This window comes from Mercenaria mercenaria, chromosome 13, assembly GCF_021730395.1.
Source record: "Mercenaria mercenaria strain notata chromosome 13, MADL_Memer_1, whole genome shotgun sequence".
In the NCBI taxonomy this organism is placed as follows: Eukaryota; Metazoa; Mollusca; class Bivalvia; order Venerida; family Veneridae; genus Mercenaria; species Mercenaria mercenaria.
The window spans coordinates 27,610,542-27,629,465 of record NC_069373.1 but is presented as its reverse complement, the minus strand read 5'-3'; the positions used below and the strand labels follow the sequence as shown (position 1 = coordinate 27,629,465).

Sequence of the window (18,924 nt, the reverse complement as noted above, 5' to 3'; positions counted from 1 at the left end):
CTCTAGAGGTCATATATTTCACAAGATCTTCATGAAAATTGGTCAGAACGTTCATCTTGATGATATCTAGGTCAGGTTCGAAACTGGGGCACGTGCCTTCAAAAACTAGGTCAGTAGGTCAAATAATAGAAAAACCTTGTGACCTCTCTAAAGGCCGTATTTTTCATGGGATCTGTATGAAAGTTGGTCTGAAAGTTCATCTTGATGATATCTAGGTCAAGTTCGAAACTGGGTCACGTGCGGTCAAAAACTAGGTCAGTAGGTCTAAAAATAGAAAAACCTTGTGACCTCTCTAGAGGCCGTATATTTCATGAGATCTTCATGAAAATTGGTCAGAATGTTCACTTGATGATATCTAGGTCAGTTTCGAAAATGGGTCATGGCCATCAAAAACTAGGTCAGTAGGTCAAATAATAGAAAAACCTTGTGACCTCTCTAGAGGCCATATTTTTCATGGGATCTGTATGAAAGTTAGTCTGAATGTTCATCTTGATGATTTCTAGGTCAAGTTCGAAAGTGGATCATATGCGGTCAAAAACTAGGTCAGTAGGTCAAATAATAGAAAAACCTTTTGACCTCTCTAAAGGCCATATTTTTCATGGGATCTGTATGAAAATTGGTCTGAATGTTCATCTTGATGATATCTAGGTCAAGTTCGAAACTGGGTCATGTGCGGTCAAAAACTAGGTCAGTAGGTCTAAAAATAGAAAAACCTTGTGACCTCTCTAGAGGCCATACTTGTGAATGGATCTCCATAAAAATTGGTCAGAATGTTCACGTTGATGATATCTAGGTCAAGCTTGCAACTGGGTCACGTGTCTTAAAAAAACTAGGTCAGTAGGTCAAATAATAAAAAAACCTTGAGATCTCTCTAGAGGCCATACTTTTCATGGGATCTGTATGAAAGTTGGTCTGAATGTTCATCTTGATGATATCTAGGTCAAGTTTGAAACTGGGTCAAAAACTAGGTCAGTAGGTCTAAAATTATTAAAATCTTTTGACCTGTCTAGAGGCCATATTTTTCAATGGATCTTCATTAAAATTGATCTAATTGTTCACCTTGATGATATCTAGGTCAGTTTCGAAACTGGGTCACGTGCGGTCAAAAACTAGGCCAGTAGGTATAAAAATAGAAAAACCCTCCGACCTCTCTAGAGGCCATATTTTTCATGAGATCATCATAAAAATTAGTGAGAAAGTTCACCTTGATGATATCTAGGTAAAGTTCAAAACAGGGTCACATACCTTCGAAAACTAGGTCAATAGGTCAAATAATAGAAAAACCTTGTGACCTCTCTAGAGACCATATTTTTCAATGGATCTTCATGAAAATTGGTCAGAACTTTTATCTTGATAATATCTAGGTCAAGTTCAAAACTGGGTCACATGAGCTCAAAAACTATGTCACTATGTCAAATAATAGAAAAAACGACGTCATACTCAAAACTGGGTCATGTGGGAAGAGGTGAGCGATTCAGGACCATCATGGTCCTCTTGTTAATTTTCCATCCATATTTCAATATTTATAATCAACATCGATGATCAATGACAATAATCGATGTTTTGTACCCTCACCCAGTCACCCCCGCTGCCCCTCCTCCCCCAACCAAAAAATAGCATTCATTTTCTGTTAAATTGATTTTGACAAATGAAATTATTTGCTTCTTTTGCTTCTTAGTAACATCCTTAACTTTTTGCCGGATATATTTTTTTGCCATTCCTGACCACAAACCCTTTCGGCGGGGGATACCAATTCATCGAATTTGCTTGTTATACTTACGTTGGTCTCAAAGCCGCCAAATACATAATGAAAATATTACACTACTGATTTATTTTCAGTGATATCAGTTTATTTTGATACAATGCCGCACACAAACACCAAGTGTTACTGCACTTTGGGGTCACCAGGTCAAAGGTCAAGGTCACAGGGGCCAATGTTAACTTTTTGCATGAAGGCTCTTTACTCGCGAACCACTGCACCCAGGACCTTCAAACTTCACATGCTGATAGTACTTATTGAGTATAGGACCCCAACTGACTTTGGGGTCACCAGGTCAACGGTCAAGGTCACAGGGGCCAATGTTAACTTTTTGCATGAAGGCACTTTACTTGTGAACCACTGCACCCAGGACCTTCAAACTTCACATGCTGATAGTACTTATTGAGTACACGACCCCTACTGACTTTGGGGTCACCAGGTCAAAGGTCAAGGTCACGGGCCAATGTTAACTTTTTGCATGAAGGCACTTTACTCGTGAACCACTGCACCCAGGACCTTCAAACTTCACATGCTGATAGTACTTATTGAGTATAGGACCCCTACTGACTTTGGGGTCACCAGGTCAAAGGTCAAGGTCACCAGGTCAAAGATCAAGGTGCTGCGGGGGGCATTTGTCACCATTAGTGACAGCTCTTGTTAACCTATAAAAAAATAATAGCCAAAACTGATGCGGACCTTTGTGTGCAATTTAAAAAAAAAAAATAATAATAAATTTTAACATTATATATTTTCTTAATTGCTTTAAAAAGTAGTAGGGCCAGTGGATGTGGGAATCTGGGATTCAGAGAAATTACCTCCTAATATTGATGGTTGAGTTCCACTATCAATGTTTAAAATGCTATGTTCTGATGGATTTTGAAGGCATTTACAGGACTGGGCAATAGCTGGGCAATAGCTCAATTAGCCCCATTCATGCACACACAATATGGGCACAGTTGCACACAATGGAAAGTTTACCAAGTATCATTCATGTTTATACTTTTTATCACCCGCCGATGAAATCGGGAGCGGGGTATTGAAATGGCGTTGTCCGTCAGTCCATGCGTCCGTCCGCAACCATTTCTCAGTAACTAGCTGGTAGAATTTCATGAAACTTGAAATAAACATGAACCAACATACTGCGATGATGCCTGTCAATTTTTTTTTTTTGGATTGGTCAATTTCCCTGATTTTGACTAATGAAATTATTTGCTTCTTAGTAACATCCTTAACTTTTTGCCGGTTATATATTTTGCCATTCCTCACCACAGGCCCTTTCGGCAGGGGATATCAATTCATTGAATTTGCTTGTTCTTTATATATATATATATCAAAAGGGTTTTCATGATGCTTTTGACCACAAAACTGCACTTAAATTGCCCAAAATGTGTATGGGATGATGATCTTTAGCCTAATACATTGAACATGGCGATTTTTACAAGCAGAATACCATTTGTATGATTTCGCGAATATTAAACCTTGCGAACATACCCGAAATTTCAGATTCGCGAAATTTTGACCTCGTGAAAATATGTGCTTTTACAGTATGCAATCTTGTGCGTGCCTAATCTCCTGAACTCATGCGCACAGTTGAATGAAACTTCACATAAGTGATCAGTAATAACCCTAGTTGTGCATGGTGCATGTTAGGTTCTTTCAGAAAAAAATTCTGCAGAGTTATGGGACTTTGTTTTTTGTTAATGTACTATATACATACAGTCTGCATATGCATTCTTGTGCGCACCAACTCTCCTCTTCCCCTTGACACAATTTAATGAAACTTCACACAAGTGATCAGTACCAACCCTAGTTGTGCATGGTGCATGTCAGGTTCTTTCAGAAAAAAATGTTTTTGTTACTAACTATATACATAGAGTCTGCATATGCATTGTGTGCGCCTAATCTCCTGAACCCATGCACACAGTTAAATGAAACTTAACACAAGTGATCTGTAGTAACCATAGTTATGCATGGTGTATGTTAGATTCTTTCTGAAAATCATTCTGCACAGTTATGGGATTTTGTTTTTAGCTGATATGTCACAAAGTGACAAGGTGAGCTTTTGTGATCGTGCAGCGTCCGTCGTCCGTCCGTCCGTGCGTGCGTCCGTAAACTTTTGCTTGTGACCACTCTAGAGGTCACATTTTTCATGGTATCTTTATGAAAGTTTGTCAGAATGTTCATCTTGATGATATCTAGGTCAAGTTTGAAACTGGGTCAACTGCGGTCAAAAACTAGGTCAGTAGGTCTAAAAATAGAAAAACCTTTTGACCTCTCTAGAAGCCATATTTTTCAATGGATCTTCATGAAAATTGGTCTGAATGTTCATCTTGATGATATCTAGGTCAAGTTTGAAACTGGGTCATGTGCGGTCAAAAACTAGGTCAGTAGGTCAAATAATAAAAAAACCTTGTGACCTCTCTAGAGGCCATATTTTTCACAGGATCTGTATGAAAGTTGGTCTGAATGTTCATCTTGATGATATCTAGGTCAAGTTCGAAACTGGGTCAACTGCGGTCAAAAACTAGGTCAGTACGTCAAAAAATAGAAAAACCTTGTGACCTCTCTAGAGGCCATATTTACATGGGATCTGTATGAAAGTTGGTCTGAATGTTCATCTTGATGATATCTAGGTCAGGTTTGAAACTGGGTCAACTGCGGTCAAAAACTAGGTCAGTAGGTCTAAAAATAGAAAAACATTTTGACCTCTCTAGAAGCCATATTTTTCAATGGATCTTCATGAAAATTGGTCTGAATGTTCACCTTGATGATATCTAGGTAAAATTTGAAACTGGGTCACGTGTGGTCAAAAACTAGGTCAGTAGGTATAAAAATAGAAAAACCTTTTGACCTCTCTAGAGGCCATATTTTTCATGAGATCTTCATGAAAATTGGTGAGAATGTTCACCTTGATGATATCTAGGTAAAGTTCGAAACTGGGTCACATGCGATCAAAAACTAGGTCAGTAGGTATGAAAATAGAAAAAACCTTGTGACCTCTCTAATGGCCATATTTTTCATGAGATCTTCATAGAGATTGGTGAGAATATTCACCTTGATGATATCTAGGTCAGGTTCAAAACTGGGTTACATGCCTTCAAAAACTAGGTTATTAGGTCAAATAATAGAAAAACCTTGTGACTTCTCTAGAGGCCATATTTTTCAATGGATCTTCATGAAAATTGGTCAAAATTTTTATCTTGATGATATCTAGGCCAAGTTTAAAACTGGGTCACATGAGCTCAAAAACTAGGTCACTATGTCAAATAATAGAAAAAAAACGACGTCATACTCAGTTCAAAACTGGGTCATGTGGGGACAGGTGAGCGATTCAGGACCATTATGGTCCTCTTGTTTTATTAATATACTATACACATGGAGTCTGCATATGCAATCTTGTGCGCATCTAATCTCGTGAACCCTTGCACACAATTTAATGAAATCACACAAGTGATCAGTACCAACCCTAATTGTGCATGGTGCATGTTACATTGTTTTAGATAAATATTCTGCAGAGTTATGGGACTTTGTGTTTTGTTACTATGCTATATACATATGTCTGCATATGCAGTCTTGTGTGCGCCTAATCTCTGGAACCATTGCACACAATTTAATGAAACTTCACACAAGTGATCAGTACCAACCTTACTTGTGTATGGTGCATGTTAGGTTCTTTCAGAAAAATACTCTGCAATTATGTTATGACGCTGGTGTCCGTCCGTCTGTCCATCTATCCGTCCGTCCGTTAGCAATTTCGTGTCCGCTCTGTAACTCTTGAACCCCTTGAAGGATTTCAAAGAAACTTGACACAAATGTTCACCACATAGAGACGACGTGCAGAGCGCTTGTTTCAGATTACTAGCTTCAAGGTCAAGGTCACACTTAGGGGTTAAAGGTCATATGAGTGTGTTTCATGTCCGCTCTGTAACTCTTGAACTGCTTGAAGGATTTCATAGAAACTTGGCACAAATGTTCACCACACTGAGACGACTTGCAGAGCACTTGTTTCGTATGACTAGCTTCAAGGTCAAGGTCACACTTAGGAGTGAAAGGTCATATATGACTTTGCTGTGTCCGCTCTGTAACTCTTGAACTGCTTGGAGGATTTCAAAGAAACTTGGCACATATGTTCACCACACTGAGGAGACGTGCAGAGCGCATGTTTTAGATGACTCGCTTCAAGGTCAAGGTCACACTTGGGGGTCAAAGGTCATATATGACTTTGCTTTGTGTATATTGCTCTGCATTGCAGTGCGCTTGTTTTTCTTTGGCAGATCCCTTTTTAGCTCACCTGAGCAAAAGGCTCATGGTGAGCTATTGTGACTGCTCAATGTCCGTCGTGCGTCGTGTGTCCGTCAACATTTTCTGAAAAATCTTCTTCTTGAAGACCACTGGGCAGAATTACACCAAACTTCACAGGAATGATCCTTGGGTGGTCCCCTTTCAAAATTTTTCAAAGAATTGAATTCCATGCAGAACTCTGGTTAGGAAAAACTTTAAAAATCTTCTTCTCAAAAACCAGAAGCCCTAGAGCTTAGATATTTGGTATGAAGCATTGCCTAGTGGACCTCTAGCAGATTTATTCAAATCATGACCCCGGGGTCAAAATTGACCCCGCCCCAGGGGTCACTTGATTTTACATAGGAAAATCTTAAAAAATCTTCTTCTCAAAAACCAGAAGCCCTAGAGCTTAAATATTTGACATGTAGCATTGCCTAGTGGACCTCTACTAATATTTTTCAAATTATGACCCCGGGGTCAAAATTGACCCCTCCCCAGGGGTCACTTGATTTTACATAGGAAAATCTTAAAAAATTTTCTAAGAATAAACCAGAAGGCCTAAGGCTTAGATATTTCACATGTAGCATTGCCTAGTGGACCTTTACAAAATTTGTTCAATCATGACCCTCGGGGTCAAAATTGACCCCACCCCAGGGGTCACTTGATTTTACATAAGAAAATCTTCAAAATTTTTCTAAAAATAAACCAGAAGGCCTAGAGCTTAGATATTTGACATGAAGCATTGCCTAGTGGACCTCTACAAAATTTGTTCAAATCATGACCCCCGGGGTCAAAATTGACCCCGCCCTAGGGGTCACTTGATTTTACATAGGAAAATATTCAAAAAATTTCTAAAAATAAACCAGAAGGCCTAGAGCTTAGATATTTGACATGTGGCATTGCCTAGTGGACCTCTACAAAATTTATTCAAATCATTACCCCCGGGGTAAAATTGGACCCGCCCCAGGGGTTACTTGATTGTACATCTGAAAATTTTCCAAAAAATTTCTAAAAATAAACCAGAAGGCCTAGATCTTAGATATTTGACATGTAGCAATGCCTAGTAGACTTCTACAAAATTTGTTCAAATCATGACCCCCGGGGTCAAAATTGACCCCGCCCGAGGGGTCACTTGATTTTACATAGGAAAATATTCAAAAAATTTCTAAAAATAAACCAGAAGGCCTAGAGCTTAGATATTTGACATGTGGCATTGCCTAGTGGACCTCTACAAAATTTATTCAAATCATTACCCCCGGGGTAAAATTGGACCCGCCCCAGGGGTTACTTGATTGTACATCTGAAAATTTTCCAAAAAATTTCTAAAAATAAACCAGAAGGCCTAGATCTTAGATATTTGACATGTAGCAATGCCTAGTAGACTTCTACAAAATTTGTTCAAATCATGACCCCCGGGGTCAAATTGACCCCGCCCCATGGGGTTACTTGATTGGAGATGGAAAAATCTTCAAAATTTTCTAAAAATCAACCAGAAGGCCTAGAGCTTATATATTTGACATGTAGCATTGCCTAGTGGACCTCTACAAAATTTGTTCAAATCTTGACCCAGCCCCAGGGTTTACTTGATTGTACATAGGGAAATCTTCATAAATTTGCTAAAAATAAACCAGAAGGCTTAGATATTTGATATGTAACATTGCCTAGTAGACTTCTACAAACTTTGTTCAAATCATGACCCGTGGGGTAAAATTGGCCCCGCCCCAGGGGTTACTTGATTGTACATCGGAAAATTTTCCAAAAAATTTCTAAAAATCATCAGTTTGACATTTGAAACATGTAGCTCATATTACTCAGGTGAGCGATCCAGGGTCATCATGACCCTCTTGTTTGTTCTCTTACAATAATTTTTTTTTATATTACTTCCCTTTTTAGCTCACCTGTCACGTAGTGACAGGGTGAGCTTTTGTGATCGTCCGTCGTCCGTCTGTCATCCGTCCACAATTTCTTTTTGTACGATAGAGGTTTCATTTATGATTTTATTTTAACCAAACTTGCACACAACTTGTATCACCATAAGATCTTGGTTCCTTTCTTGAAATGGCCAGATTCTATTATGGGTTCCAGAGTTATGGCCCCTGAAAGGGCCAAAATTAGCTATTTTGACCTTGTCTGCACAGTAGCAGCTTTATTTATGATTTGATTTTTACCAAACTGGCACACAACTTGTATCACCACAAGATCTTGGTTCTTTTTTTGAACTAGCCAGATTCCATTATGGGTTCCAGAGTTATGGCCCCTGAAAGGGCCAAAATTAGCTATTTTGACCTTGTATGCACAATAGCAGCTTCATTTATGATTTGATTTTAACCAAACTGGCATACAACTTGTATCACCATAAGATCTTGGTTCCTTTCTTGAACTGGCCAGATTCCATTATGGGTTCCAGAGTTATGGCCCCTGAAAGGGCCAAAATTAGCTATTTTGACCTTGTCTGCACAATAGCAACTTTTTTATGATTTGATTTTTACCAAACTGGCACACAACTTGTATCACCATAAGATCTTGGTTCCTTTCTTGAACTGGCCAGATTCCATTATGGGTTCCAGAGTTATGGCCCCTGAAAGGGCCAAAATTAGCTTTTTTGACCTTGTCTGCACAGTAGCAGCTTTATTTATGATTTGATTTTTACCAAACTGGCACACAACTTGTATCACCATAAGATCTTGGTTCTTTTCTTGAACTGGCCAGATTTCATAATGGGTTCCAGAGCTATGGCCCCTGAAAGGGCCAAAATTAGCTATTTTGACCTTGTCTGCACAATAGCAGCTTCATTTATGATTTGATTTTAACCAAACTGGCATACAACTTGTATCACCATAAGATCTTGGTTCCTTTCTTGAACTGGCCAGATTCCATTATGGGTTCCAGAGTTATGGCCCCTGAAAGGGCCAAAATTAGCTATTTTGACCTTGTCTGCACAGTAGCAGCTTTATTTATGATTTGATTTTTACCAAACTGGCACACAACTTGTATCACCATAAGATCTCGATTCTCTTCTTGAACTGGCCAGGTCCCATTATGGGTTCCAGTTATGGCCCCTGAAAACGCCATAATTAGCTATTTTGACCTTGTCTGCACAATAGCAGCTTCATTTATGATTTGATTTTAACCAAACTTGCACACAACTTGTATCACCAAAAGATCTTGGTTCCTTTCTTGAACTGGCCAGATTTCTTCATGGGTTCCAGAGTTATGGCCCCTTAAAGGTCCAAAATTGGCTATTTTGGCTTTTGCAGCCATATAGAGACTTCATTTATGGTTTTATTTGATACAAACTTCCAAAATAACTTCAACAACAATAATTCTTGGATTCCATGACAAATCAGATCCAAGCGTAGGTTCAGAGTTATTTTATATCTGATTACCTCCCCTGATTGTAATCAAAATGGATTTATATCAATAAGTACTTATAGTACTTATTTGAAATTTCATTATTGTTCCTTTCTTGAACTGGCCAGATTCCTTCATGGGTTCCAGAGTTATGGCCCCTTAAAGGTCCAAAATTGGCTATTTTGGCTTTTTCAGCCATATAGAGACTTCCTTTTATGGTTTTATTTGATACAAACTTCCAAAATATCTTCAACAACAATAAATCTTGGATTCCATGACAAATCAGATCCATTCATAGGTTCCAGAGTTATTTACCCCCCGACAACAAAGTTGTAAGGGGGGGTATACAGGTTTCAGGTTGTCTGTCTGTCTGCCTGTCTATCCGTCTGTCTGTCTGTCCGTCTGTCCGTAGACGCAATCTTGTGCACTCCATCTCTCCTTATCCCCTTGACAGAATTTAATGAAACTTCACACAAGTGATCAGTACCAACAGTAGTTGTGCATGGGGCATGTTAGGTTCTTTTAGAAAAAAAATTTGCAGAGTTATGGGACTTTGTCTTTTTGTTACTATACTATATACATAGACACAATCTTGTGCGCACCATCTCTCCTGATCCCCTTGACACAATTTAATGAAACTTCACACAAGTGATCAGTACCAACAGTAGTTGTGCATGGGGCATGTTAGGTTCTTTTAGAAAAAAAATTTGCAGAGTTATGGGACTTTGTTTTTTTGTTATTATACTATATACATAGACACAATCTTGTGCGCACCATCTCTCCTGTCCCCTTGACACAAGTGATCAGTAACAACAGTAGTTGTGCATGGGACATGTTAGGTTCTTTCAGAAAAAAAATTTGCAGAGTTATGGGACTTTTGTTTTTTTGTTACTGTACTATATACATAGACACAATCTTGTGCGCACCATCTCTCCTCATCCCCTTGACACAATTTAATGAAACTTCACACAAGTGATCAGTATCAACAGTAGTTGTGCATGGGGCATGTTAGGTTCTTTCAACGACAAAAATTGCATAGTTATGGGACTTTGTTTCTTGTTAACATACTATGTACATACAGTCTGCATATGCAATCTTGTGCATGCCTAATCTACCAAACCCTTACACACAATTTAATGAAACTTCACACAAGTGATCAGTACCAACCCTAGTTGTGCATGGTGCATGTTACATTCTTTTAGATAAATATTCTGCATAGTTATGGGACTTTGTTTTTTGTTACTTTACTGTATACATACAGTCTATATACATACAGTCCACGTAATTATGCAATCTTGTGTGCGTCAAATTGCAATGTACTGTGTCAGTGCATGCGGGGGGTACATTCATCACCTTTAGTGATAGCTCTAGTTTTATATATGATTACCTCCCCTGATTGTAATCAAAATGGATTTATATCAGTAAGTACTTACAGGACTTATTTGAAATTTCATTATTGTCATTAGTTGGACTGAGTCAATGAGGGTAGATAACTATGGACTGATTTTATGTCAAATTACCTCCCTTTATTTCAAATTAAAATGGGTATATCTCCGTAACTAATGAAGATACTGATCTGAAATTTCATTTTTGTCAACAGATTTATTTGGCAGATCCTTCTTTTCTTAACTTACAATCATTTTTTTTTTTTTTTTAATTGCTTCCCATTTACTTTACTATAAATAGCTTGTTTTAAGTAACTTTTTTATTATTGACCGTAGGGAAAAACTGAGACCACTTTTCTGTGGTACAACATGGATGGTACCTCCAATTTTTAGGTGTATTTTGACATATCTGTACCTTGTAAGAATTTTCTTTTCTTTTTGGTTAAATTTCTTCCCTTTGTTGTTCCTGTCCTTTGGACTTAGATAGTTTTTCTGAGGACCTTCTTGTCCTCAAGTGCAATGATAACAGGTGAGCGATATTTTTTCTGAGGACCTTCTTGTCCTCAAGTGCAATGATAACAGGTGAGCAATATAGGGCCATCATGGCCCTCTTGTTGTTACTATAAATAGCTTATTTTGAAACTTTTTTTATTATTTGCCGTAGGGAAAAACCGAGACCACTTTTCTGTGGTATAACATGGATGGTACCTCCAATTTTTAGGTGTATTTTGACATAACTTTATCTGGTAAGAATTTTTTTGTGGACTTAGAATTTTTTTCTGGATTTTCTTCTTTTTGTTGTTCCTGTCCTTTGGGCTTCAACAGTCAAGTTCTTTAAATTTTGCTCCCATCCTCTGATGTAACCCTTCGGGCATATATTGCCCCGCTTGGTGGCGCTCTTGTTGTTACTATACTATAAACATGAAGTCTATATATCTACATTAAGTCTATATATCTACATTAAGTCTATATACATATGGTCCACATAATTATGCATCTTATGTGCATCAGATTGCAATGTACTGTGTCAGTGCATGAGAGGGGTGGGGCGGGGGTGGGGGGTGTAGGGGTTCTGGGGGTGTAGGGGTACACCTTCAGTGATACCACTTATTTTTCCTTAGTTTTGTCCTGTCATATGCCAAGCAATGGTCAGTATTCCATATTTTATTAGCTCATCTGTCACATAGTGACAAGGTGAGCTTTTGTGATCACCCGTCTTCCGTCGTCAATCCGTGCGTGTGTGCCGTGCGTCCATCCATCAACAATTTCTTGTCTGCACGATAGTGGTTTCATTTATGATTTTATTTTAACCAAACTTGCACACAACTTGTATCACCATAAGATCTCGTATCCTTTCTTGAACTGGCCAGATCCCATTATGGGTTCCAGAGTTTTGGCCCCTGAAAGGGCCAGAATTAGCTATTTTGACCTTGTCTGCACAATAGCAGCTTCATTTATGATTTGATTTTAACCAAACTTGCACACAACTTGTATCACCATAAGATCTTGATTCCTTAATTGAACCGGCCAGATCCCGTTATGGGTTCCAGTGTTATGGCCCCTGAAAGGGCCAAAATTAGCTATTTTGACCTTGTATGCACAATAGCAGCTTCATTTATGATTCAATTTTAACCAGACTTGCACACAACTTGTATCACCACAAGATCTTGGTTCCTTTCTTGAACTGGCCAGATTTCATCATTGGTTCCAGAGTTATGGCCCCTTAAAGGTCCAAAATTGGCTATTTTGGCTTTTGCAGCCATATAGAGACTTCATTTATGGTTTTATTTGATGCAAACTTCCAAAATAACTTCAACAACAACAATTCTTGGATTCCATGACAAATCAGATCCAAGCGTAGGTTCAGAGTTATTTTATATCTGATTACCTCCCCTGATTGTAATCAAAATGGATTTATATCAGTAAGTACTTACAGGACTTACTTGAAATTTCATTATTGTCATTAGTTGGACTGAGACAATCAGGGTAGATAACTATGGACTGATTTTATGTCAAATTACCTCCCTTTATTTCAAATTAAAATGGGTATATCTCCGTAACTGATGAAGATACTGATCTGAAATTTCATTTATGTCAACAGATTTATTTGGCAGATCCTTCTTTTGTTCACTTACAATAATTTTTTTTTTAAATTACTTCCCTTTTATGTTACTATAAATAGCTTATTTTTAGTAACTTTTTTATTATTGGCCGTAAGGAAAAACCGAGACCACTTTTCTATGGTACAACATGGATGGTACCTCCAATTTGTAGGTGTATTTTGACATGTCTGTACCTTGTAAGAACTTTTTTTCTTTTTGGTTAAATTTCTTCCCTTTGTTGTTACTGTCCTTTGGACTTAGATATTTTTTCTGAGGACCTTCTTGTCCTCAAGTGCAATGATAACAGGTGAGCGATATAGGGCTGTCATGGCCCTCTTGTTTGATTATGGTTTTCAAAAATAGATAAAAAAAATTTTGATTTTGCCCCCTACTGGTTGAAAACCATTTCGGGGACTATAGGAATGCGCTTTTCTGTCATTCCGTCTGTCATTCTGTCCATCTGTCCGCAATTTCTTGTCCGGTCCATAACTCTGTCATTCATGAAGGGATTTTAATATTACTTGGAACAAATGTTCCCCGTGATGAGACGACGTGTCGTGCGTAAGACCCGAACCCATACCTCAGAGGTTAAGGTCACAAATGGAGGTCAAAGGTCAACAGGGCTTTTTTCCTGTACGGTCCATAACTCTCACATCCATGAGGGGATTTTAATATTACTTGGCACAAATGTACCTCATAATAAGACGATGTGTCGTGCACCACTTTCAGACCTCTAGCTCAAAGGTCAAGGTCACACTTAGCAGTCAAATGTTAGCATGGCATGAACAGGTCTGCTTTGTGTCCGGTCCATAACTCTGTTATTCATTAAGGGATTTTAATATCACTTGGCACAAATGTTCCCCATGATGAGACGACGTGTCGTGCACAAGACCCAGACCCCTACCTCAAAGGTCCTGGTCACAATTGGAGGTCAAATGTCAACAGGGCTTTTTTCCTGTCTGGTCCATAACTCTCCCATCCATGAAGGGATTTTAATATTACTTTGCACAAATGTACCATATGATAAGACGATGTGTCATGCACAACTTTCAGATCTCTAGCTCAAAGGTCAAGGTCACACTTAGCAGTTAAATGTTAGCATGGCATGAACAGGGTCTGCTTTGTGTCCGGTCCATAACTCTGTTATTCATTAAGGGATTTTAATATCACTTGGCACAAATGTTCCCCATGAGGAGACAATGTGTCATGCGCAAGACTGGATCCCTAAGCTCAAAGGTCAAGGTCACAATTGGAGATCAAAGGTCAACAGGCACAAATGCACCTCATAATAAGACGATGTGTCATGCCCAACTTTCAGACCCCTAGCTCAAAGGTCAAGGTCACACTTCGCACTTAGCAGTCAAACATGGCATGAACAGGGTCTGCTTCGCGTTCGGTCCTTAACTCTGTCAAACATTAAGGGATTTTTATATCACTTGGCACAAATATTCCCCATGATCAGACGACGTGTCGTGCTCAACACACGGACCTCTGGCTTAAAGGTCAAGGTCACAATTTAGTGTCGAAGGTCAGCAGGGCTTTTTTCCTGTCCGGTCCTTAACTCCATGAAGGGATTTTAATATTGCTTGACACAAATGTTCCCCATGATGAGACGACATGTCATGCACAACACCCAGAACCTTGGCTTAAAGGTCAAGGTCACACTTTGAGATCACAGGTCAGTAGGATTTTTTCCTGTCCGGTTTATAACTTTGTCATGCAAGACAGGATTTAAATATCAGTTGGCACAAATATTTCCCTGGATGAGACAACATGTCATGCACAGAGGCCAAAGGTCAGATATAAAAATGACTTTGTCGGGAGCATTTCTTCTTCTTGCATCGAGGGATTTTGATGAAACTTGGCACAAATGTTCACCACTATGAGACGGATTGTCTTGCGCAAGAACCAGGTCCCTAGGTCTAAGATCAAGGTCATACTTAAAGGTTAAAGGTTAAATTTAAGAATGACTTTGTCCAGAGCATTTCTTCTCCATGCATGGAGGGATTTTGATGTAACTTGGCACAAATGTTCATTGCCATGAGGCACCCTTGTTATAAGAATAACCTCCCTTTGTTTTACTATAAATAGATTATATTGTTACTTTTTATGCCCCCGAAGGGAGGCATATAGTTTTTGAACCGTCTGTCAGTCTTTCGGTCTGTCTGTCCGCAATTTTCGTGTCCGGTCCATATCTTTGTCATCGATGGATGGATTTTCAAATAACTTGGCATGAATGTGTACCACAGTAAGACGACGTGTTGCGCGCAAGACCCAGGTCCGTAGCTCAAAGGTCAAGGTCACACTTAGACATTAAAGGATAGTGCATTGATGGGCGTGTCCGGTCCATATCTTTGTCATCGATGGATGGATTTTCAAATAACTTGGCATGAATGTGTACCACAATAAGACGACGTGTCGCGCGCAAGACCCAGGTCCGTAGCTCAAAGGTCAAGGTCACACTTAGACGTTAAAGGATAGTGCATTGATGGGCGTGTCTGGACCATATCTTTGTCATTAAAGGATGGATTTTCAATAACTTTGCATGAATGTGTACCACAGTAAGACGTCATGCCAGACGGTTAGTAAACCAGGTCCGTAGCTAAAGGTTCATTATTGTTTTTTTTTTTTTTTTTTTTTTTGTCCCCTAAACATCTAGCTGTAGTCACTCGTTAAAGGTCATTTTTCATGATAGTGCATTGATGGGCATGTCCGGTCCATATCTTTGTCATTCATGCATGGATTTTAAAATAATTATGCATGAATGTGTGACACAGTAAGACGACGTGTCGCGCGCAAGACCCAGCTCCGTAGGTCAAAGGTCCTAAACTCTAACATCGGCCATAACTATTCATTCAAAGTGCCATCGGGGGCATGTGTCATCCTATGGAGACAGCTCTTGTTTCTAATAGATTTTTTAGCCCACCATCATCAGATGGTGGGCTATTAAAATCACTGCGTCCGTGGTCCGTCCGTCCGTCATTCTGTCCGTCCGTCCGTTAACAGTTCCTTGTTATCGCATCTCCTCAGAAACTACTGGGGGGATTTTGACCAAACTTTGTCAGAATGATGTATTGGTACCCTAGTTGTGTACCCCTGAAAATCAGACTTGTTCAACAATTTATGAGTGAGTTATGGCCCTTTGTTGATTTCTATATTTTACATAGATTTATATAGGGAAAAACTTTGAAAACCTTCTTGTCCAAAACCACAGAGCCTAGGGCTTTGATATTTGGTTTGAAGCATCATTTAGTGGTTCTCTACGAAGATGATTCAAATTATTTCTCTGGGGTTCAAATATGGCCCCACCCTGGGGGTCACATGGTTTATATAGACTTATATAGGGAAAAACTTTGAATAACCCCTTGTCCAAAACCACAGGGCCTAGGGCTTTGATATTTTGTATGTGACATCATCTAGTGGTCTTCAACTAAGATTGTTCAAATTATACCCCTAGGGTCAAATATGGCCCCGCCCTGGGGGTCATATGGTTTACATAGACTTATATAAGGAAAAACTTTGAAAATCTTCCTGTCCAAACCACAAATAAGGCTTTGATACTTGTAACGTAGCATCATCTAGTGGTTCTCTACCAAGTTTGTTCAAATTATCCCCCTAGGGTCAAAAATGGCCCCGCCCCGGGGGTCACATGGTTCATATAGACTTATATAGGGAAAAGCTTTTAAAATGTTCTTGTCAATAACTACAACATTCAAATTTGGACCAAATGTATATTTTTGGGTGGCAAGATGAACCTTGACATGAGTTGACCTTGATTTTAACCTAGTGACCTACTTTCACATTTCTGAAGCTACAGCCTTCAAATTTGGACCACATGTATAATTTTGAGTGGCAAGATGAACCTTGACATGAGTTGACCTTGATTTTGACCTAGTGACCTACTTTCACATTTTTGAAGGTACAGGCGTCAAATTTGGACCATATGCATAGTTCCGTGTTTCAAAATGAAATTTGACATTGATTTTGACCTAGTGACCTACTTTCACATTTCTCAAGCTACAGCCTTCAAATTTGGACCGCCTGCATAGTTTTTTGTACCGAAAACAACTTTGACCTTCACATCGACCTAGTGACCTACTTTCACATTTTTGAAGGTACAGGCTTCAAATTTGGACCACATGCATAGTTTTGTATTCGAAAATTTGACCTTGATTTTGACCTAGTGAACTACTTTTACATTTCTCAAGCTACAGCCTTCAAATTTGGACCACATGCATAGTTTTGTGTACCGAAATGAACTTTGACCTTTATATTGACCCAGTGACCTACTTTCACATTTTTAAGGTACAGGCTTCAAATTTGGACCACATGCATAGTTTTGTATTCCGAAATAAAATTTGACTTTGATTTTGACCTAGTGACCTACTTTTACATTTCTCAAGCTATAGCCTTCAAATTTGGACCACATGCTTAGTTTTGTGTACCGAAATGAACTTTGACCTTTACGTTGACCTTTTGACCTACTTTCACATTTTTGAAGGTACAGGCTTCAAATTTGGACCACATGCATAGTTTTGTATTCCGAAATAAAATTTGACCTTGATTTTGACCTAGTGACCTACTTCTACATTTCTCAAGCTACAGCCTTCAAATTTGGACCACTTGCATAGTTTTGTGTACCGAAATGAACTTTGACCTTAAGATTGACCTAGTGACCTACTTTCACATTTCTGTAGGTACAGGCTTCAAATTTAGACCACTTGCATAGGATAGTGTACCGAAACAAACTTTGACCTTGACATTAACCTAGTGACCTACTTTCACATTTCTCAAGCTACAGCTTTCGAATTTGGACCACATGCACAGTGTTGTGTGCAGAAATGAAATTTGACCTAGAGCTAGTCAAGAAGTCTTGAAATTTGGAACACTCAAAAATGGCACATTGGTGGGCGTCAAGAGCACTCTATGATCTCTTGCTTTTTTTTTTTTTTTTTTTTTTTAATAATTAATTTCCCTTTGTTGTTACTATAGGTAACTTTTATGATAACTTTTTTATAACTGGCCAAAATAAATCCATATGAAAACAGGTTTTAATGTATGCAAATTTGAATCCAAGTGTTTTGTTATAACATATTGTATATATAGTACATATTGTTTATACGTCATTGAACCCTAGCCACACCTTACCTTCTCATATTGTCTATTGGCTACCATCGGGGAGCTGTCATTTAGGTCTCATTGGCCACAACAGTGACCCACTTTTGGCTTCAAAATTACTTATCTTTGGCATATACTCTCCGGAAATTGTGTAGAGGAAAATTTTCACCACTTTGGCTTCAAAAAGTATCTTTAACAGCATGCCTGGTGACATGCCAGGGGTCTATACTCTACATAGGTAAAGCTATATTGTGCCTGAAAGGGCGGATGGACCCTTCATAAACTTAAACACTGTCTGACTGACATCATTGACAAATATTAATTCATTATGTTAAACTGCAGTAGAAACAATTAGGTGCCTTCCAGTAGGGGACTTTGTATTGCATGGCAATACTTCATTCACTTGTTCAGTTATTTATGTTAGTTTTCTCAAATTGCTTAAGAACCTTGACTTAAGAACCTTGTTGCCTGAAGCAAGTTTGATGTTGGATTAACACAGGAACTGCTTGGTACTTGTTTAACAATGATCTGTTTTTCTTTTTTATTTAAGTTTTGTCATTCAGTTTTGTGATGAACTGAAACTGAGCAGATGTTGTTTTATATCTGCGACTGATGTCTGTCAACAGCTTTATTCCGTGTTCTGGAGGTTAAAGGATATTTCTAGCTTAATTGGGAAGGTTATATCCTCAGGAACAATTAGACAGTAAAACTCGAGTTGGATAAATGTAATCTATCTAAAAAAATTTGCTAAAGAAACTTTCTGTTATACTAAAAATGCAGTTAACAGCCATTTGTGAACAACATTCAGATGATATATATTGGGAATTTAATGGACGGATTTGGAAGGTTTGTTTTTAGTAGATTACATCTTCATATGGTGACAATACAGTTAAATACATCAAGTATCAAATATTTTATTCTGACAGCT

At 38.6% G+C, this 18,924-nt stretch overlaps 1 protein-coding gene across 4 annotated transcripts in view; it reads left to right on the top strand.

Moving 5' to 3' along the window:
- LOC123529211 (uncharacterized) overlaps positions 1-18,924 on the top strand; it is a 67,748-nt gene that overhangs the window by 29,196 nt on the left and 19,628 nt on the right. The window contains exon 2 of one of the 4 annotated variants that reach the window (XM_045309437.2): positions 18,547-18,842. The exons of the other annotated variants lie outside the window; for them this stretch is intronic. Within the exon in view, the coding sequence (XP_045165372.1) occupies positions 18,771-18,842 (72 nt within the window). The 5' untranslated portion in view covers positions 18,547-18,770. The remainder of the gene's footprint in view (positions 1-18,546; positions 18,843-18,924) is intronic. 4 annotated transcript variants of the gene reach the window in all.